Source organism: Xyrauchen texanus, chromosome 30 (assembly GCF_025860055.1).
Source record: "Xyrauchen texanus isolate HMW12.3.18 chromosome 30, RBS_HiC_50CHRs, whole genome shotgun sequence".
NCBI classification, from domain to species: domain Eukaryota; kingdom Metazoa; phylum Chordata; class Actinopteri; order Cypriniformes; family Catostomidae; genus Xyrauchen; species Xyrauchen texanus.
The window spans coordinates 4,290,717-4,313,139 of NC_068305.1; the positions used below are offsets into that span (position 1 = coordinate 4,290,717).

At 36.6% G+C, this 22,423-nt stretch overlaps 1 protein-coding gene across 5 annotated transcripts in view; it reads right to left on the reverse strand.

Moving 5' to 3' along the window:
- The window catches only part of senp6a (SUMO specific peptidase 6a), a 64,308-nt gene continuing 41,885 nt past the window's right edge, over positions 1–22,423 (reverse strand). For all 5 annotated transcript variants that reach the window (XM_052098578.1, XM_052098577.1, XM_052098576.1 and 2 more), the window contains 10 exons: positions 19,032–19,270; positions 14,803–14,919; positions 14,573–14,695; positions 13,855–13,947; positions 11,558–11,754; positions 9,992–10,068; positions 9,399–9,487; positions 7,618–7,686; positions 2,290–2,440; positions 1–742 (listed from right to left, as the gene is read on the reverse strand). In XM_052098578.1, coding sequence (XP_051954538.1) covers positions 527–742; positions 2,290–2,440; positions 7,618–7,686; positions 9,399–9,487; positions 9,992–10,068; positions 11,558–11,754; positions 13,855–13,947; positions 14,573–14,695; positions 14,803–14,919; positions 19,032–19,270 — 1,371 coding nt within the window. In that variant the 3' untranslated portion in view covers positions 1–526. The remainder of the gene's footprint in view (positions 743–2,289; positions 2,441–7,617; positions 7,687–9,398; positions 9,488–9,991; positions 10,069–11,557; positions 11,755–13,854; positions 13,948–14,572; positions 14,696–14,802; positions 14,920–19,031; positions 19,271–22,423) is intronic.

Sequence of the window (22,423 nt, forward strand, 5' to 3'; positions counted from 1 at the left end):
TTATTTTTGACACTTCAAATGCTTGTATTGGAAGGCAAATGTGCACTTTTTAAACGGCAAATAGTTGAATGAAAAATGAATTTGATGTAGTTGTGGTCACAAATTTGCTTGGATACTGAATATACAAAAAATGTCAATTGCTTCCAAACGGAACATTGTACAGTGCATTTACCCCTCCTAGTACATAAGAGAACACAACATAGAGATCAACACTGTTGTAATGGGTGCAAGTTGCAAAAGTAATATGTGACTACTTAATACTCAAAAGGTAGCAAATAAATGAGTCAAAAGTAAAAAAAAAAAAGAAAAAGAAAAAAAAAAAAAAGCCTGTCTTATGTAAACATTTTATTTCATACAAATAATAATAATTAAAAAAAAAAACTACATTTTTTTATACTTATGTCTTTGAAACAGAAACGCATTCATAAGAAATGACGTAGGAGCAGCGAACAATCACTCAAGGCCCCTTATTGGCTCGTAGTGTTTCTATGAGTCATGTGATGAAGTGCAGCTGCGTGGGTGGAGCTCAAGATCTGATTGGAGAGATGAGGTCAGCTGACTCTAAGGTGTCCTCACAAGGACTGTGGCAGGCATCCGTTTGTTCAGCATTCTCCACATTGAGCTCCTGCTGAGTTTGAATCTTTAGAATGAGCTCTTTGATCTCCTCTCGTTTTGTTCTCATCCGTTGTTGTGGAAACCAGTCTGTCAAATTCATCGGCAAATGAAAGCTTGGAAGAGGATTCTGAAAAAAACAAAATTAAGTAAAATTAATTATAACAAAAATATTAAAAGCATAACTTCTTACACAACAATGAAATAAAGTTTAAACATAGTTTTTTCAGACTACATACCCAAAACAAGCTGCAAACTCTTTCTGAACGAAACTGAACAGGTTTATATGCACATTCTCACATGATTATGCTTAATAAGCCGACAACGTGTTTGGTCATGTAAATGCATTTAATGGCTTTCTTTTACCAGGGTAAGGACAAAAAGCGTAAGAATAAACCGATCGACACGGTTAACGCCCATTATGCTGATTTCCAATTACATGGAAACACCTTAAAAGGTGCTGTAAGGGATTTTTTCATGGATTTAATGCAAAAAAATGTCTGTCTACCTAAAAGATATTAATGAAAGTGTCCTGAGATATCTCACCAGTCTCCATGATGGCTTTAGACTAAACAGTAAACAAAAATGTGTACACGGGCCAAGGTCTCTGATGCTTTTTTCTGCCTGACAATCATATTGTGAGTTCTCATAGTGATGTAACTGAAGTGGATCATTGAGGCTTAATGCCATTTTCAGATTTATAACGTTTGTCAGTTGAGGGCGCTATTGTGATACTGTTGTATTTGACAGCCATGGGAACACAATGCTGCTCTCCTGCTCGGTTTCGGTCTCAATGTTATCTTTGGAGGGTGGGGGTTTTTAAAGAGAATTGAAGTGCATGTAATCGGTTATTAACAGTAGCGCCATCTTTGAATTGTAATTTGTTTTTCTCCACAATTTGGCATGCCCAATTCCCAATGCGCTCTAGGTCCTTGTGGTGGCATAGTGACTTGCCTCAATTTGGGTGGCTGAGGATGAATCTAAGTTGCCTCCGCATCTGAGACTATCAATCCATGCATCTTATCACATGGCTTGTTGAGAGCATTACCGTGGAGACATAGCACGTGTGGAGGCTTCACGCTATTCCCTGCGGTGTCCATGCACAACTCACCATGTGCCCAACCGAGAGCGAGAACCACATTATAGTTACCCCAACGTGACTCTACTAACCCTAGAAACCGGGACAATTGGTTGCTTAGGAACCCTGACTGAAGTCAATCGGCACACCCTTGATTCGGACTTGCGACTACAGTTGCGATTATCAGCGTCATTACTTGCTGAGCTACCCAGTCCCCCCCCGCCATCTGTGATTTTAATGGTAATGAAAACAAGGCTGTGAGGGATAGACTTACCATCTCTTCAATGGCACACACAGTGTAAAGCTCCTACTGTATATCCAATCTGATTTTCCACAACCCATTTTGTCTGGAGTTTTTTTGTTGGAAAGATTTTTTTTAAATGTTGTTCGCGAAACAATCCAAAAACTATTTAAACTGCAGTATAGCCCATTGAAGCGACTGTGCACGTCTATCCCTCACAGCCTCGTGAAAATAAAAAAATAGTGCTGCTGTGAATAAGGTCTATTGATATCAGCTGGTATGTGTGCGCGCTATGGTGGTGGTTGTTGTTGTTGTGAAGGAACTGGTGTTAATAGGCCCAGCATCACAGCCCCCTCACCTGAAAGAAACTCTCCACATACTGCAGCACATAAACTCCACAGTCACTGAAGTTATCCTGCTGTGGCACACGAGGACTCGAGCCCTTCATCACGTCTTTACCAAAACTCCTCTGAGAGCCTTTCTTTACTTCCCACTCCACCTCCAGATACCTGCACAAACACATCATTTTTATTTGTATATTTATTTTCACAATACACACAGTTTCAAAGTAGCTTTACAGAAGGTCATGGCTTAATGTCTCAATGTCACATGTGAATAGTTTATAAAAAATCATGCCTTAATGCAGGGGTTTCGAACCTGCAGCCCACAGGCAAAGGATGGGCATCAGTAACTGTTATAAATATTAATATTAAAATAAATAAATTATAAAGTTATAACAACAAGTGTGACATGTACAAGAAATTCATATTTTGTTTTATTCACAAACATTACCAAGAACAGTATCAAAATAAGCTAACTTCAACAAACTTTGCCTTTCTTTTTGAAAATAAAAAAGATCAATATGCATGAAAAAAAAAAATGATGAATAAATAAATATTTATTCATATTCGGTTAACTGCGAGGGTTCACGTCTGGTTATTTGTCATGAGTTGGTGGTACTAGGGAGTAAAGAACGTTTATTACAACAGGTAAGCATCAAACACTACTCAAAATAGCGTATAGTATAACGTCAGAATAATGTCCAGGGTGAGCTATGAGCCTAATTAGCACAAAACATTGAGCTTTAATTTTGTTCGACAGATTTTTATCAATAAATCAAACTGTCACTTCCTATAAAATACCTACAAACACTCCCAAATCAACTAACTTACACAAATACTTGCACCATAGCCTGAAACACTTACAAACACGCATACAGAATTATCTGCACCAATACACAAATGAGAAATGGCTCATCTTAAAAGGACAGTTCTGTCATCATTAATTCACCCAATGTTGTTCTAAACCTTTATGACTTTTTTCCTCTTAATTATTTACAGTAACAGATTAAGTAAAAGTTTCTGTTCATGTTTTCAGATAAGATTTTCTTCTTTTTTCCTTTTTTTGCCGAAACCGGATTTTCAACCAAATCTTTCCTGTGCATCCCTAGTATATACAACTACAACTTGCTTTATTCCAATTCTTCTGAAGTCATACAGTAGCTTTGTGTAAGAAACAGATCCAAATTTATATCATTACTCACTGTGAATCTTCCCCTCTATCTCAGTACCATTAAATGTCATTGGTTGTTGCGTGTCTCATAAAAAATGTCATTTAAAATTGCATTTGTTTTTGTTGTGTATTTTGGAGTGGGAGTGTCTTTTGTTCATGTGTGCTTTTCCTTGTTTCTAGGTGTGTTCAACCTCATGCAGCGCTGCACAGACAGATAGGCGCCTGACTTGAAACAGTGTGTGTCTATTAGAAATCGACTTTAGTCTGACGTTGGTGTAGGTTCAGTAAAAATAAAGCAAGTTGCACACGATGGAAACCACAAAGCATCCGGTTTTGACTGCTCTCTTTTCAACTCCTCCCCCGACTGCAACTGGCCCTTTTCTCTCTTGTTTTTGCACTCTAATCAGTAGCAGGTGTGACAAGCTGAAATGTTACTCTCTGCTGATGGTTGTACTTTTGTATAGAAGTTGCTAATCGATGATAGCTGAATTGTGTCCTTTTTCAACTACTAAATTTGAAGCATTTGAAAGGAAGTGGGTGCAGTTTTATTGTGCATCTGGGGCCGGTTGCACCAGCTATACGTACATTACAACTTAGCCTAGTTTGGTGTAATTGGGCACCAAGTCACAATTTATGCACTACTAAATATTTGAGAGATGCACCATTAAACTTTAGGATATAACCATAAGTATAAACTAAATTTTTACGGAAGTCTCCGACCAGGTGTCACGGTTTGAATAAAAAGCAGACTAATATTTTATGACATCAATGAGCTCATGTTTTGGTTGACAGGCTTCAATCCTTTCGACATATATATGACGGTGTTAGCATTTACACTCATTTACGGGAGAAAATATTATGTAAAAAACGTCTTCAGCATGAGACCGATCTAAGGGTGCATGTCAAGTTTCAACATATACGATATAAGGTATTAAAATGAATAAATGCCTATTTTTCCAGCCTGTTGTATAAGTATGTATTGTCTCTTATTTGTTTTAGATCATTATTAAATATTGTTATTTACATAGAGTAAAAATACCTTTAATTAAATCTTGTTTTATTACGTATCGTATTTTAATGGGGATATCATTTATTACAGCTTACGTGAGCAAAAAATGATTGAACATCAACTGTAACAAGGTAAAACTGAAATGCATGGCTTTTTATTACTTCTGTGTACAAATTTATAGGCTGCTTATTGGATCAATTTATGTAAACGTCATATTATGTAACTATGTTTACTTTACGAAGAGCTACCAACCTACTAGTTAAGTCTTGCGTTAAGAACAGGTGGTGCAACCAAATTAAGCACTGACTTGGTTACAAACTAACTAGTAGTTTCTAAGCCCTTAGTGTGAACTTTACGTCCTAACTTACGTGAGAACTTGCGCACAGCTGGTTCAACCCTGCTCTGTGCGCTACTGCAATGCCAGGATTTGTAAGGAGGAATTTAACCAAATTTTAACTACTGAAATTTCAGAAGGGAATTTGTAAAATATAATGGACCAGATTTTAACTGTTGAATAATAAAGATGAAATAAAAACAAATTCCGATTTTTTTTGGAACTGAATATTTCAAGGTGAATATTGGAATAATTGGAATATTCATTATGAAATATTAAATGACTGATTAGCCTAAAGTTTGTGAGACATGTTTTCAATTAAAATATTCACAACTTAAATAAAGAACCATATGACACTGAATTCCCCCCAAAATGCAAGCAATATTAATGCAATTCATTTATTTTTCAAAGACATTTGCAATTAATGTACTTTCATATGTTTCACACCACACATGAAAGCAGCATGTAAGCTGCAAATATTTATTTTGGGACAAATAATAAAAGGTTAGAAATATGCACACTGGCTGCGTGAGCAGTGTGGTGCTGTGTAGGAGGGAGCATCGCAGACATATTGATATATATTGAGAACTTAACATTTTAAACTGATTAAAGACTGATCCTAAATATGCCACTGTGCCCCGAACAGGATTGCTGCACAGTTTTAGAAATCAAATTTAAGGCTTTTTAAGATCTAAAGCTTTTTCTAAGACCAGTACAAATAAAATTAAAGGTTGCACTTTATTTTACAGTAGGTGTCCAGTACACTTACAGTGTACTTACTCAAGAATGTACTGAATAATATTAGATAAATACATGTACTTAATATGGGTTAAGGTTAGGCTCAGGTTTAGGCTAGTAATTACTGTAGTTGTTGTAATTATATAGTGCATAAAACAGTACTGTAAAAGAAAAGTGCTACCAAATAATTCGATTTTGAACCTTGAAAATCTAAAAATAAATAACAGATTATTTTACTTAAACAGTATTGAGCACACAATCAACAAGGCCTTAGAACTTGTATCACTGCTTATCAGCAAAACAGGGTATCTACATATATTAAATACTCAAGACATGTTTTCCACATACAGTTTTTCACTGAAAAAATTAATGGAAGGATTATTTATATATCATTATATTAATGTGCCTTGGGATGATTTTTTTGGAAGTCTGGGGCTTCCTGCTGGAGTTGCTACCCCTGTGACCTGACTTCGGATAAGTGGTTGAAGATGGATGGAGATGGATGGATGGTGTAACAATACATCAATGCCAATATATTAATAAATACAAATTAGAGGTTGACAAATATTGGATTTTGCAGATACTGTTAATAAGGTGTTGAAAGCAAAGCAATAACAGATTGATTGACTGATAGTTTTTAAAATTCAATGCATTAAATATGTTCTTAGTTTTTCCTTACTGAGACAGAGCAACCCAGATATAGACGCTACAAGAGTCAGAACTGAATGAAATCTCAGGCACAGTTTTTCTTCTTTTTTTTTTTTCCCCTTCAACCAAAATCCAAATAATAACCCCCCAAAAAGCAGTTAATAATCAAAATAGTAATCACTTTAGGCCTCATTCCTCTTCTTCCTACACTTTTTATGACCTTGAATGTGGAAAACTGATTTATACCCTGCATATCCACTGACTTTGATAGAAGTATACATACACATCCCATAATGATCTATACCTGTAAATGTATGTCGATTACTTCTATCTGCCAAAAATAAATACCTGAACAATTTAACGTGTACATATTTAATTAAAGTAAACGATGACTCATCAATTTCTTGGAAGATATTTGAGACAAAGGATAAAGTAAATATATTTTAATATTTGTATATAGTTAGTTTGAATGCAAACTGTGATTAATCATTTAAATATTTTAATCGATTCACAGCCCTACATTTTACCATCAAATTTACCATCCATACCACAAATTACCATCACAACTTTTCATGCACAGTGCCATTTCTGTCTGTCTGACACGGATGCATTGAATGTGCAAAAATGAGCAGAATGTTAGTGATTGTCTGCCGCGGGCCAGCGGATGCGTCCTAGGAGATGTGAATGTGAGCTGCTATTTGAAGTAGATTTATTTGGGTGAATAAAAATTATACGTCATCAATAAAGGTTCACTTCCGTGATTTAATGCGCTCATATAAGCAGCTGTACTAGCGTTCACAAGAACCCTAGGTTTGCAGGCGTGCACCCAATATGGAAACCAACATTCCCAGCAACCAAACTTTGGCGTCAAATGAACCCGGGTGTGCACAGCTAAAAATATAAAAACTACAACAATATATAAGAAAAAAATCTAGATAAAACTACTTGACCTCACTCATCTACTCGTTGACCATAACCACCCATCCCTAAATCCAATATGGCGGGTGAGACATGCCAAGTCAAGCTTGATGTCAATTTGTTTTGGTCATGAGACACACAAGAATGACATTTGATGGGTCTGTTCCTCACACAAAGCTACAGTATCATATGACTTTAAAAAACTTGGATATAGCACATTTGTTCTATGGACTACAGTAATGTCACTTCTGTGGTCATTCTTGCTCTATATGGAGCTAAACAGACGTCTCAATGAGTTACTGATTGGACAAAAACTGTGTAAAGATTCTTAAAAAATGCTACATTGGTGTTGCATGGAAAAAACCAGCATATGGGTTTCAGATGACATAAAGGGTAAATTATGACAGAATTGCAAATGTTTTGTATACCATTCCTTTAACTAGCACATGAATTAACATCCGTGATCCTTACATGAAACATCCAAGTAAAGTTTTTATTTTCAATGCTCTGATGAATTAGTTACTTACTCTCGTAATGTTTTCACCACAGTTGATCTGGTTGGCCCACGTAAAGAGTCCATGATCAAAATGCACGGCCTGAAGATTTTAATAATGTAACAATGAGTGACCAAGAATATACATACACCACAACATTATTAAACATTTTCTCTTGTTCTATTGTCCATTAAGTTATTATTTATATACACTGAAATTATTATAACATTTCTATTATTATTGGTGACTTAAATTCTATTGAGCAGTTAGCAGTTAGATGGGGGAGGGGGAGGTTATGGATAGTTCAAAGTATCATGATTTTTATCCTCACAATGCTGTATCAATATTCCAAAAAAGCATAATTTTTTGTTAATTTTAACATGAATATTTTTGAGAATAAATAAAAAAGCAGATTGATCACAACTAAGAACAAGTGTGTTGGAAGGCAAAACGTACTGCTGCATTAAAATCACAAACACTCAATTATTTATATTTGGCAAAATGCTAACTTTCAGTGAGCCAAGAATATATCATTATATAATTTGTCTTCAAAGACCTTTTTTTTACCGTTTTCCTTGTCAGTGGTGATTAGAATGTCGGGGGTGTCTAGCTGTTTTTGTAACTTCTTCCATAGCACTTTGAAGTAACATAAACTCCACAGTAGAATTCAAATTGGTCACGCAAGTTTTGTGGTCTATGTCGCGATACAGAGAGAAGCCTCTGCGTTTCTCTGTCACTGGAGCACAAATATCGGGAAGCCTGGTGGACTCATGCAAGTGCTCCAGAAAGGGTGCAAAACTCATGTGAAAGACGAGATAAGAAGCATATTTAGCAGGTATGAAGCACAGAAACTGAGATGAATAGCACTGAAGTTGTGTCTGTGGCACTGATTTTCACTTGGGCAGCCACCAAAAAGTTTTCCATGTAGGAAAATCCCTGCATGAACAGCTCGTTTTCAGGTTTCCTTTTCTGGTTTTATTGCATTATGTGAGCACTCTAATGAAGTCGACACATCTCAATGGCATGCACCGCGAATCGCACTGAGAGCAGCTCCTGAAGAGCAGGTGAAGATTTAAAGCAGACCATCTACGGAGATTTGCCTCAAACACCCGCAAAAATATAAAGCAAGCGACGATTTCGATAGTTAACACAAAGCACTCCAGTTTCACTTTGAATTAACATTCATGTAACGGCAGATGTTCTTGGTCATTGAGGGTTTATAAATGCAGTGTTAATGACACACAGTGACAGAGGTGGAAACACCCATATCCTCAATTTCGGTGAAGATAATCAATTGAATAAACATTTACAAATACATGCAGAATCTCACAGTTCTTCTTACATGTGAAATAAGATCTATAGAGTTAAATCGGAGAGTGAAGAATTTAGAACAGAAATGTTTTACTATTGCATATAATAGCTAGTCAGGTTGGCTGGGTTACAAAAATAACTGTGAATTTAAAATGGACCAAGACTGACGATAACCAAATGTATAACATATGTATAACAATTTATGACTATTAATATATATAATGAAAGCCCTAAAACAAGATTAATTAATCAAACAATTAATCATCATAATTGCAGCTATTTGTTTGGCAATTAATCTTCAGCCAAATCTCATAAATATGACAGTCCCCAATTGCAATCTTTATCATTTCATGATCCAGATTTTGATATAATATCTTTGACAGGACCCTGCTGATTCCCAGCCTTACAGCTCATGTAACAACACTGCAATTCAGAATCAGCAAAGACCAATCAAACAATGAATGTAACTCAGGATTTGGGGGTGTGAGTGATATTTCTCTCACTGTTTGCAGATGGTGAGTTTGGATGTCCACTCAGATTGGTCAAAGTTTGCACAGTCATCGACCAAAGTACTGTCTTCACTACACTCATCCTGTAAACACAGAACATCACCACGTTGCGTGTGAGAGATAGAGTTATGACAAAATATGAATGAGTGAATCTCCTGAAACCAATCATGGACATGTTCAGGTCATATTTCATTACAAAAATATGAATACATTTAGCAACATTAATTGTTTTCATTATAACAACATATTTTGATAACAAATAAGCACATGTACCCAAAATTGTTATTACTGAAAAGTAAAGTTTTGTTCTCATTAGAGTAAAAGTATACTTATAAAGTCCCCTTAATAAGAATCTGTACAGTAAAGAAAAAAATGCTCTTTGCATGCTCTTTGTGCTGTTGTAATTACTCATTCATGTGCAGGAAAATCTTTATTTCAAAAGACAAAACAGGATCAGGAACCATATTTCCAAATGCCTTGAGTGTACAGCAAAATAGCACTTTTTCCTTCACTAGCTGAATGTACAGGGAATTAATATTAGCTAATGCAAACACTGCAGAGAAATTGTCTAAACTGGAGGGAATTACCGGGCATGAGCTTTGGTCATCCGAGTTTTGACTCGAGTCGTTTCCTCCGTAAGACTTCATTATTCTCTGTAAACCATCTAAAATACAAAACAGAGGAAAATCAAGCAGTAACACATGACAACTCGAGCCTATAATCACTTCTACCTCAACACTGTTGAATGCTTGATTCCAATTGGTTGACCCATATTATGAAGCAATTTCAGGTTAGTGCACTCAGTAATTTTTTATTCATGTCGTCTTGGACACTGACACTTAGTGGCCTGGATGCAGCATCATTCAACGTTTTCAGTTACTGATGTACAGAAGAAATGCACTATTCTGAGTTAGTCATGATTAATTTACTCCATGCTTGTCCAATAACAAGGCGGTTACTGAGATTAAGAAAGTTGTATTTGGCTGGTCATGTGATCCTAACATGGAGACCCTCTCCATGAAGAATAAAACCGCTTTTATAAGGTTACTGACTTGACTAGTGCAGTTACAATTATGAAATGTGGCTGACGATTAATTGTCAAACAAATGATTGCGATTATGCTGATTAATTGTCTGTTTTAAGGCAATTAATTGTCATATAAATTCACAATTAATTGTCATATAAATTGCCATATTTTTTAAGGTGCACGTGTGCTTAATACACGTTAAGATGTAATTTTGTACATATTTAGCTCACTGGATATTTTTTGTTTCTGACACCATTCGGAGTAAATTCTAGAGATTGTTCTGCATGAAAATCCCAGCAGATACGCAGTTACAAAAAGTAGGGATATGATTTCCTTTAAAGGCTTTAAAAACGTATGAACGACATGAAAAATTATGTTTTAGATTTGAAAAATGAGGGTCCCCCTCATGTCCCCAGAACAGCGCCAACCCGCATTTCAGAATAGTAGACTTTGTCAGTTCAAACCAGTCTGTCCATTCTCAGCTGACTTCTCTCATCAACAAGGCATTTCCATCCGCAGAACTGCCACTCACTGGATGTTTTTTGTTTTTGACACCATATATGTCATAATATAAGTGTATATTATATAAAAATGATCTCTCTTGCCACTGCTTAATATGCAGCATCAACTAAAAGTAAGCCATTTTTCCATTGATTATGTGCTATGCACTATCGCAAAATAAACTCTGAAAAAACCCTGACGCAAAGCGGAGACTATTCCCTTTCTAACTTAAGTATCTATGAAAAAAGATAGAGGCAGCAGAGTGATAAGACAGACATGAAAGTAGCACTTATAGGTAGGAGTCCAGTTTCCCAAATGAGTGGTCAGACAAATAGTGTTGCCAAGTACAACAGTCATTCAGAAATATTTAAGCGTTGAATGCAGCGATTGACCAATCAAGTCAAGTCGTTTTTATTGTCGTTTCAACCATATACAGTTAGTACAGTACACAGCAAAATGAGACAACGTTCCTCCAGGACCATGGTGCTACATAAAAACAACAAAGGACCAACACAGGACCACATGAGACTACACAACAAAATAATCAGAATTGAGTATTCCAGAAACCGTAATAATTGTCAATAATTCGGCCCATCCTCAGTTATTCCTTAATCATGGGGCTCACCTGTGAACTGGAGGTCAGATGCTGTATGAGTGCATGTTGGGACAGTGGTGTGCAGTTCCTCTAAACTGGTGTCTGCAGGCGGGCAGGAGGAGACCGCAGGGCTCTGGGTTTGAGTCGCCGGCTGATACAGCGGGTTCGGCTCCATATGAACCCCCTCAAGACCCGGAAAACAGATTATTGCCAGATACCAATGAGCACTGACACAGACACAGAAACACACACACACCCACACACACAGGTCAGCAATTCAGAGTCCATTTAAAAATTACATTTTAAAAACAGTAATGTGGCAGTTAGTTGAGAGTTGATCCTAAAATTAAAGTGGATAAAAGGCTCGAGTCACTGAAGTCAAGCTTTTAATAGTATTTTATGCTTTATTTTACTAGCTATATACAGTACTAGGTACTGTAGTATATTAGATTACAATACATTGTTAAGGTACTCAACAAGCAATCGGCTATACTCTGTTATGTCGTAACCAGAAGCTATAGAGTGATAAGTCATCTCTCATGTTAATCAGATTTTTTTTTGTCTTAACCAGCACCACATGCAACAAGCGACAGGACATACCACTTGGTTTCTTTTTCTGCACAGCCCCACCCACACAACTCTCATTGGTCCACAATCCAGCTTCTCATAACAGTGCATCATACATCAAATCTGTTTCAAATGGCTGTGATTGTGCCGCGTTGACACTGTCATTAAAGGAATAGTTCACCCAAAAATGAAAACTCTCATCTTTACTCACAACTTATGTCATCCTAGATGTGTGTGACTTACTTTCTCTGCTGAACACAAAGATGAAAAAAAAGATATTTGAGCTCTGAAGGTCTTCACAATGCAAGTAAATGGTGACCAGAACTGAGAAAGTCCAAAAGTCTCCTTAAAGCAGTATACATGTAATCCACATGTCAGTGGTTTAATCCATGTCTTCAGAAGCAATATAATAGGTGTGGGTGAGAAACAGATCAATATTTAAGTCCTTTCATTAATATAAATCTCCAGCCCCAACCAGTAGGTGGCCAAATGTGGAAGTGAAAGTATAGATTTATATTAAAAAAGGACTTTGGATTTATTTCTCACTCACACAAATAATATCACTTCAGAATACATGGATTGAACCATGGGATTACTTTTACGCTGCCTTTATTTCCTTTTGGTACAAAAAGGAGTCTTGGTCACCATTCATTTACATTGTATGGACCTCCAAAGTGGAGATATTCTTTTATAAATCTTAATTTGTGTTCTGCAGAAGAAAGTCATACACATCTTGCATGGCATGAGGGTGAGTAAATCATGAGAGAATTTTCATTTTTGGGTGAACTACCCCCTTAAAATTCAAGGGGCCCATTTGTGGTTCCCTTATAACAGGGCCCAGGCCAATGTTCCCTGTTGTCTCCCGGGACAGACACATTTTTGATCGCTGAAATCTGGTTGGGACACCAGATTTCTGAGAATTAGGCAATGCGCCATAATTTAGCACTTTCTGTGATATCTTTATTGGAAATAACACTGCCTACATATGTGTATAAAACTGATATGATTCTGGAAGCGGATTGGTCAATGGCCATGTTTTATTTATGATAAAGCACAGCTATGACCTCTTCACCCAGCTACAATTTGTATCACTGCACAGCAATCATAGCTAATTGATATTTTTGTTGCACAGCAATGTTCTGGTAACTTTTAATTAGTACTATCAACTTCGCTAAAAAAAAAATAATTCTAATTTTTAAAAATGACCAATATTTGAATTTTAAAGCAAGTAGATTTTTAATTGTTATCGTTTCCTTAGTCCACATGAGGGCTCATGTAAACCATAAAGCCCGGTGTTAAGTTATTGCAAAGAACATTCCTGGCTGTTAAAAAAAAAAGAGAGCATTCCTTTTTCTATAAACATTTGTTTCCTTAATATTTTTATTATGTGGTAACCACATGAAACACCAGTTCACCATATGACTGTGCTACACTGCACTGCGCAGATCAACCATAGGTTTACATGTCAGAATATTTTCTAGTGGAAAAAAAAAATGTCTGCTTAACATTTTTATTCTCTTATTCACCGATACTATTGTATAACTTTTTAATTTAGGTCTGTACCTCATGCAAAGCTATTGTTTGACTTGTAATAAAGCAACAAATCAAATAGACTACTTTAATGATACTTCCCTGTCCTAGAAAAGTCATTACATTTAGCACTGAAAGTTATTAAATTTCGGGCCCTTTTTACATTTAATACCCATTTTAAATTTGTGTTCTCTATATAGTTAAATTGAGATAAAGAAACAGTGTCTCACGACTCATTGATGGGCACAAAGATGAAGTCTTTCTGGAAGAGATCCACGTGACGTGTCCATGTCTTCACTCTATTGTGTTTCCTCTTCTGTATTCTGAAACACAAAGTCATGTCTAAAATAAATTAACTTGCCCACTTGAGTACCAAACAACTCACAGAAACAGCATGGTACATGAGCTCAAATATAGCCACAAATGGCAGTCATCTGGTCCAAGCACATCTGAGGACAACTTGACCAAAATGGTCAAAGTTTGAAAGAACTAATTCTACTATTGTTGTTGACAGAGTTGATTTTGTGTCGTAAGAATGTCCTAACGGCTATGTGTGCCAAGTTTTGTTAAGTTTAGATGTTGAGAACATAAAGGTTAATTTGCCATTGTTGGCCACAACAGCAAATTTCATTAGCTCATCACTGAAAAACAATGACAAAATAAAAATTATTTTGAAACATTTTTGTCAAGACGTTCTATCAATGATACATGGCCAAATTTTGTTGACTTGGACAAACAGAAATGAGGAGTTCTTTTTTTTCCCACGAAAATTCAAAATGGCTCATTTTAATTGGGGGTGACCAAAAGATTCAGAACAACCCAGGGAATCACAGGAATAATACCTCCCATACAGCTCTGGTGTTCTGAAATTATACGTGAACATTTTATTTACATTGTTATTATAGCGCCACCTAGTGTCAGAAGAATGTGTGAGTGTGGTGAGCTTACGGTAAGTTGGTTGTGTCGGCTGCATTTCTGCGCTCTCTCTGGTTCAGTCTCTTATAGAAAAACGAACTGAACACATGACTGCGTATTGCATCTTCCTCCTTTAACTTCTCCAGAAACAGATATCTAGTAGATATCACACAAAGTTAACAAATACAATTAATGGCAAAGTCACATACTTTCACATGCTCATGTGTAATACACTCAATACTGATTGAAGTCATGTCGCTGACTTTAAATAGAAGTCAATGATGACATCGTTGAGGAATTCTCCATCGTTCAGACAGTGCAGATCTTCATTGGTTACAGAGATTCCACCTTTAGCAGGCGGTGGGGGATAAACCATCAACCTACAAAAAACAAAACAAAAAAACAACTTAAATGAGCTGGTTATTGTTGGATGTTGTTTCACAAGGTTTATGTACAGTGCTTTCAAAATCTTTTGGACTCCATAATCCAGGAGCTTCGGTCTTGAATGCAGAGACTGCTGAAGTCAATGCTAATAAGTGCTGTATGCTAAGGCAGCATCATTTTTAATACTGCTTGGATTAAAAAAAAAAAATAGTTCACCATCCATTGTATGACATCAGTGAGCAGAGCATTTACAAAAATAATAATCAAAATGCTGTGTCGTATCACAGAGAATTAAATTATTTCCAAAGTAAATGTTACAGTTAAGGTTAATACAATGTCAGGACACGGAAGCCAAATTATTGGTACATACCTGGTCATCACTAAACTTTGAACGGGTTTATGAGGTTTAATGCGCATAGGCAATAATTAAATTAACCCTCTCTAATGTCATCATGCTCTGATCCAATGCAGTTCACTTATAACCAGTTTAAGTCTTTTGGATTTTAAGACTTTACAATTGACCTTTTACAAAAAGAGTTAATTGTGATATCTTTATTTTAGACTTATACACACACACACATTTTATTGTCGTTGTCATTTTTGTGTTATTTTTCACATAATCTCATGATGATGATGTTGCGAGCTGCAGACAGCGGGGGTGAGAGACGAGCGTCTCCGTTTTAGAGTGCGCATCACCTGGCAGAACTTTAAATCTCTCCAGGTCTCGACTCCCGCTCAGATTGGGTCTCTTCCGCGACTGGTTGAAGCAGCTCTGACCGCACAGAGAATGACAGTTTTGGAGTTTGTGTTTATTTACATGGCATGCTCCCGTGTTATATGAACTTTAATTAAGGATGAAATATAGATATATCGGCAAGCTGTGATATGTGTTTGCGTTATTTTTTCTGGCCACCAGTTCAGTCTCGGTCTGCTCTGCGTCCACCTTCACCTGATTTCCACGCTGCACACCGGAAACTCACATGACATGACCGCACGTGTCACTCCCTAAACTGAGACTGACTGGTCATCTTTTTATCTTTTAGCGGTGTAGAAAATGGTCAAACAGCTCTCAGAGAGAATGGGCTGTCATGTCCACAAATGCACTTATTTATTTAAATATGTATTTAAATCCCATATGGCTAGGGCTGTCCCCATCTATTATTTCTGTAGTAATCTGCCTATTATCCTGACAATTAATCAAGTAAACTGATGAATCCTTAACTCTGATTGCCCAATGTTGTTGATGTGAAGTAACGTTTGCCTAAAATGCATATGTCTGAGTTTTGACTGTACTCTACATTTGAATGAGAAGGACAACAAAATTATTGTGCAAAGCCAACACACACCCAAAGCAGATCTATAATATAAAAATGTAAATAACTGCAGCTGTCAGACAATTGCTACTCCAACTTTTTTAAATGCAAGATCTACTTTTTCCATTAACTTGTTATAAACTGAAATGAGTTGATCACGTTGAACGTTAATATGGAAAACGGGCCATGGAAATAAAATATTTTACCTTTACAGAAACAATGTCTGCCAACCAATCACGTTTATTGAGGATGAGTTATATTTGTGGTTAAACTTATTTCATGCAGGATTAAAAGCCACCGACTTACACTAGCGGCCAAAAGTTTGGAATAATGTACAGATTTTGCTGTTTCGGAAGGAAATTGGTACTTTAATTCACAAAAGGGGCATTCATCTGATCACAAAGTAATGTCAGGACATTACTGATATAAAAAAAACAGCACCATCACTATTTGAAAAAAGTAATTTTTGATCAAATCTAGACAGAACCCATTTCCTAGCAGCCATCAACTTCAACACCATATCTATTTTTTTTATCCTGTTTCTTTTTCTCCCCAATGTGGAATGCCCAGTTCCCAATACACTCCTCGTGGTGGCGTAGTGACTCACCTCAACCCGGGTGGCGGAGGAAGAATCTCAGTTGCCTCCGCGTATCAGACCGTCAATCCGCGCATCACGTGGCTCGTTGAGTGCGTTACTGCAGAGACATAGCGCGTGTGGAGGCTTCACGCTATTTGCCGCAGCATCCACACAAAACTCACCACGCGCCCCGCTGAGAGGGAAAGCCATATTATAGCGACCACGAGGAAGTTACCCCATGTGACTCTATCCTCCCTAGCAACCGGGCCAATTTGGTTGCTTAGGAGACCTGGCTGGAGTCACTCAGCATGCCCTGGATTCGAACACCTTAGCCTTGAGTAATCATGCTAAATTGCTAATTTGGTACAAGAAAATCACTTGCCATTATATCAAACACAGTTGAAAGCTATTTGGTTTGTTAAATGAAGCTTAACATTGTCTTTGTGTTTGTTTTTGAGTTGCCACAGTATGTAATAGACTGGGATGTCTTAAGTTCGATTTTAGGTCAACAATTGCAAAAAAGAAACAGCTTTCTCTAGAAACTCAGTCAATCATTGGCTATACAATGCTTGAAATTGCCAAAAAACTGAAGATTTCATACAATGGTACACTACAGTCTTCAAATACAAAGGACAACTGGCTCTAACAAGGACAGAAAGAGGTGTTGAATGTACAACGAAACAAGAGAAGTACATCAGAGTCTTTAAATTGAGGAATAGATGCCTCACATGTCCTCAGCTGACAGCTTCATTGAATTCTACCCGCTCAACAGCAGTTTCATGTACAACATTAAAGAGAAGACTCAGGGGCGCAGGCATTATGGGAAGAATATCAAATATCAAAGAAAAAGCCACTTTTGAAACAGAAAAACTAAAATAAATGTTTAGAGTGGGCAAAGAAACAGACATAAAACAACAAATAATTGGAAAAGAGTGTTGTGGATCTTAACCCCATTGAGCTTTTGTGGGATCAGGTAGGCTGTAAGGCGTGTGAGAAGTGGCCGACAAGACAGCTACATCTATGGCAAGTGCTACAGGAAGTGTGGGGTGAAATGTCACCTGAATATCTGGACAAACTGACAGCTAAAATGGCAAGGATCTGCAAAGCTGTCATTGCTGCACGTCAAGGATTTTTTTTGATGAGAACTCGTGGAAGTAGTCTGAATAATGTTTCAAATTGTAATAGTATTTTTTCATGTTATTAATGTCCTGACTATACATTGTGATCAGTTGAATCCCACTTTGGTTAATAAAAGTCCCAATTTCTTTCCATAAGAGCAAAATCTGTACATTATTCCAAACTTTTGGCAGATAGTGTGTTTTTTGTTTTACTATATCACTTACCTGCAATACAATATTTACAGTCAATTGCGTCATTCAAAGATCCATGTTTTTACTCTCTTCGGTTAAACTGCAGTTGTGGGCTTTGTAGTGCTTGTGCTACACTCTGCTCAGATTACAAGCAAAGCTTGTCGCTTGCCACATACTGTACCATGAAAAAAGATTCTGGACATTAAGTTCTGTCATGAGTAAACAACTACTTTTCATGCAATGTCTACCTTTACTTCCTCAGGTGAGCCTGTTAAATATTACGTCTGCGGGGCGCGAGATACACAACAGAGTTACTATAATGGCAGGCTCATGTTGAGCTTTGACCTACAGCATACAGAGTCAAGGCTCAGCACAGTAATAACATTTTTTTATTAATTTTTTATTATGTGTCTTCTGAGTTCACACATCTAGTTTTGCCTGTGATTTCTGTGATAAATTCTAACATCATTATCATAAGTGGAGCATTACAAACTATTACGAACTTAATCCAGATCAAATCTAATTTACATGAAGAGGAAGACCACATTTACATACAAAAAGTACATAACAACTGATAAATGTAAACTTATATTGTCAGGATTCAGTCAAATTTGCTGAAACGAGTGTTTTTGAGTCCCTCACTGCTTACGTAATTTTCAACAAGTCTGACAGACATTATTTCAACACATTATTTTATGTTGCTTCATAAAAGCCTATATTGCAAATGATTGTCTGAATAAAAGAGGTTTAGAGAATGTGTTTTTTATTGAGTATAGTGGGCTAAACTTCAGTTGTTTTGTGAATTCTGTTGATTAAATAAGTCACAAGATATTACATTTGTGGATTTGTGGAAAATTATTGGAAGCAATTGTGACAAATGAAGGTGATGTAGCTGTTGTAAGTCTTACTTGACTATAGGGCCAGTAAAGGTTGGATGAAGCTCTGCCATGTCATCATCTTCCTCCTCTTCATAGAACGCCTGTAGTTGAGCAGGCAAGCGTGTGGAGATGCTTGTAGCTGCTGAAGTGGCATGGGCTGTCGCCACTGTATCTGCTGTTGCCATGGTAACTGTCACTAGTGAGAGGGATGCGGAGGCTGATATTGTTGGTGTTGATGGTACAGCAGTTTTAACTTTCTCTTCTTTTGCCTGAAATGGACAAGAATTATTTACACTTAATACACAGATAATGCGCAATTCATGTATTTATTAATGTTAACGCTTGCAATTAATTTTAAATGTTTAAAAGAAAAAGGATTCTGTGTATGTTTCTCAATGACCAAATGCTGGAGAAAGGACCTCTTATAAAACAAACCCAAGTGGGACTTGTAACAAAAATAAAGTCGAAATTGAATTACTAGAGAGGCATGTCAAATCTTAAAGGGATAGTTCACCCAAAAATGAAAATTCTCTCATAATTTACTCACCCTCATGCCATCCCATATGTGAATCACTTTCTTTCTTCTGCTGAACACAAATTAAGATTTTTTTAAATATCTCGGCTCTGAAGGTCCATACAATGCAAGTGAATAGTGCCGGTTTAGTTTTACTTTCACATCTAAAAGTGAAAGTGGAGATTTAGAGTAAAAAGTACTTAAATATGGATGTTTCTCACCCATACCTATTATATCACTTCTGAAGTTATAGATTTAAAAACTGTAGTATTATGATTACTTCTCGGTTTCCTTAATGCGATTTTGGAGCTACAAAAGTTCTGATCACCACTCACTTATATTGTATGGACCTTCTGAGTTAAGATATTCTTCTAAAAATCTTTGTTTGTGTTCTGCTGAAGAAAGAAGTCATACACACCTGGGAAGCCATGAGGGTGAGTAAATGATACGAGAATTTTCATTTTTGGGTGAATGATCCCTTTAGCGATCACCTCAAAGCAAACCACATGATACAAGGCACTGATGAGGGACCTCATGACATGCCGCTCAAAGTTTAAATGACCGGACAATTTGGATAAAGTATCATTACGTGGGCAGTGCCAGAGCTAAAAGCCGAACAAGTTGTTGGCCACGTTTTAAAAGACGTACCACCATACTACTCTTGCTATTTCTACAATATAAGATGTAAGAATAGTAAAGAGTAATATGGATAAGTATGCCATTCCGATCTCGGCATTCTCTTCAGTGTTTTTTGTTGACACCCTGACTTGAATCATGTTGATGGGGCTTCACGATTGCTGTAACAGCATGCTGACCATTTAATATTGCGGAGGATGAGAGTTTAAGAGATTTAATGTGCACTGCAATGAATATGCAACCTACGGAGACTAGTTATTTTAATAGGTCATCCTTCCACTTAGGGAAATGTTTAATATCACTTAAATTGGTGTTATTTCAGTGCATTTCTATCTTTACACTGTGGAAGGCTTTGTTTGGAAAAAGTTTATAAACTTTGTTGTTCCATATCGTTTTCTTTTCCTAAGAGGGAACTAAATGTATTTTGACAGGAAAAGAAGTGCATACAGTGCATCAGAATTTTACATACAACTACATTTAAACTTTTTTACATACATTTTATCGTAGAAAACATTGCTCGTCTTAGGTCAGTTAGGATCACTACTTCATTTTAAGAATGTGAAATGTCAGAATAATAGTAGAGACAATTATATATTTCAGCTTTTATTTCTTTCAACACATGTCCAGTGGGTCAGAAGTTTACATACACTTGGTTAGTATTTGGTAGCATTGCCTTTAAATGGTTTAACTTGGGGGTCAAACGTTTTGGGTTTCCTTACACAAGCTTCTCACAAAAAGTTGCTGGAATTTTGGCCCATTCATCCAGACAGAACTTATGTAACAGAGTCAAGTTTTTAGGTCTCCTCGCACATGCTTTTTCAGTTTTGCCCATCGGATTGAGGTCAGGGCTTCGTGATTGCCACTCCAATACCTTGACTTTGTTGTCCTTAAGCCATTTTGCCACAACTTTGGAGATATGCTTGGGGTCATTGTCCATTTGCAACAGAGCTTTAATTTCCTGGCTCATGTCTTCAGATTTTGCTTCAATATATCTACATAATTTTCCTTCCTCATGATGCCATCTATTTTGTGATGCTGCCACCCTATGCTTCACGGTTGGGATGGTGTTCTTCAGCTTGCAAGCATCACCCTTTTTCCTCTAATAAGTTACATTTTTGTTTCATCAGACCAGAGGAAATTTCTCCAAAAAGTAAGATCTTTGTCCCATGTGCACTTGCAAACAGTAGTCTGTTTTTTTAATGGTGGTTTTGGAGCAGTGGCTTCTTCCTTGATAAACAATGGTTATGTCGATTTTACAGTGGATAAAGAAACTTTTCTACCGGTTTCCTCCAGCATCTTCACAAGGTTCTTTGGCTGTTGTTCTGGGATTGATTTGTAATTTTCGCACCAAACTATGTTCATCTCTAGTAGGCAGAATGTGTCTCCTTCCTAAGCGGTATGATGGCTGCATGGTGTTTATACTTGCATACTAATGTTGCACAGATGAATGTGGTAAATTCAGGCATTTGAAAAGTTCTCCCAAGAATAAACCAGACTTGTGGAGGTCCACAAGTTTTTTCTGAAGTCTTGGCTGAGTTCTTTTGATTTTCACATGTCAAGCGAAGAGGTACTAAGTTTGAAGAGAGACCTTAAAATACATCCACAGGTACACCTCCAATTCAGTACACCTCCTATCAGAAGCTAATTGGTTAATTGTCTAAAGGCTTGACATAATTTTCGGGAAATTTCCAAGCTGCTTAAAGACACTGGATTTGTGATATAGTAAATTAAAATTGAAACAATCTGTCTGTAAACAATTGTTGGAATAATTACTCTACTAAGTAGATGTCTTAAACGACTTGCAAAAACTATAGTTTGCTAATATTAAATGCTAATAAAAAATTAGTTTTAATGACTTCAACCTAAGTGTATGTAAACTTAAGACTTCAACTTTATAGTCAAATTTATAGCACTTTTAAAATCTGCAATAAAATATTTTAAATGGACTGTCTGCACTAGTATTTATATATAAAGTGTATCATCTTTTTTAGTCATTTTCTTAGTTTAGTACTTATTTTGTATTTATTGCGTTTTATATAGTACTGCAGAGTGATGACTTACTGCACAATAATTTCACTCATTGAATCAAAAGTATGTAACTTTTAGCCCTGTATGGCCCCGTTTACACCTGTTATTACAATCCATCTGAGGTCATCTGGGAGTCAGGTGAGATAGTTTGCACTCCTGGTTGTATCATGCATCTCCTGTAGTCATTGGGGTTTTGCATAGTTCTGTGAAGTCTTATGTATGTACATACTGTACATGTGCTCTT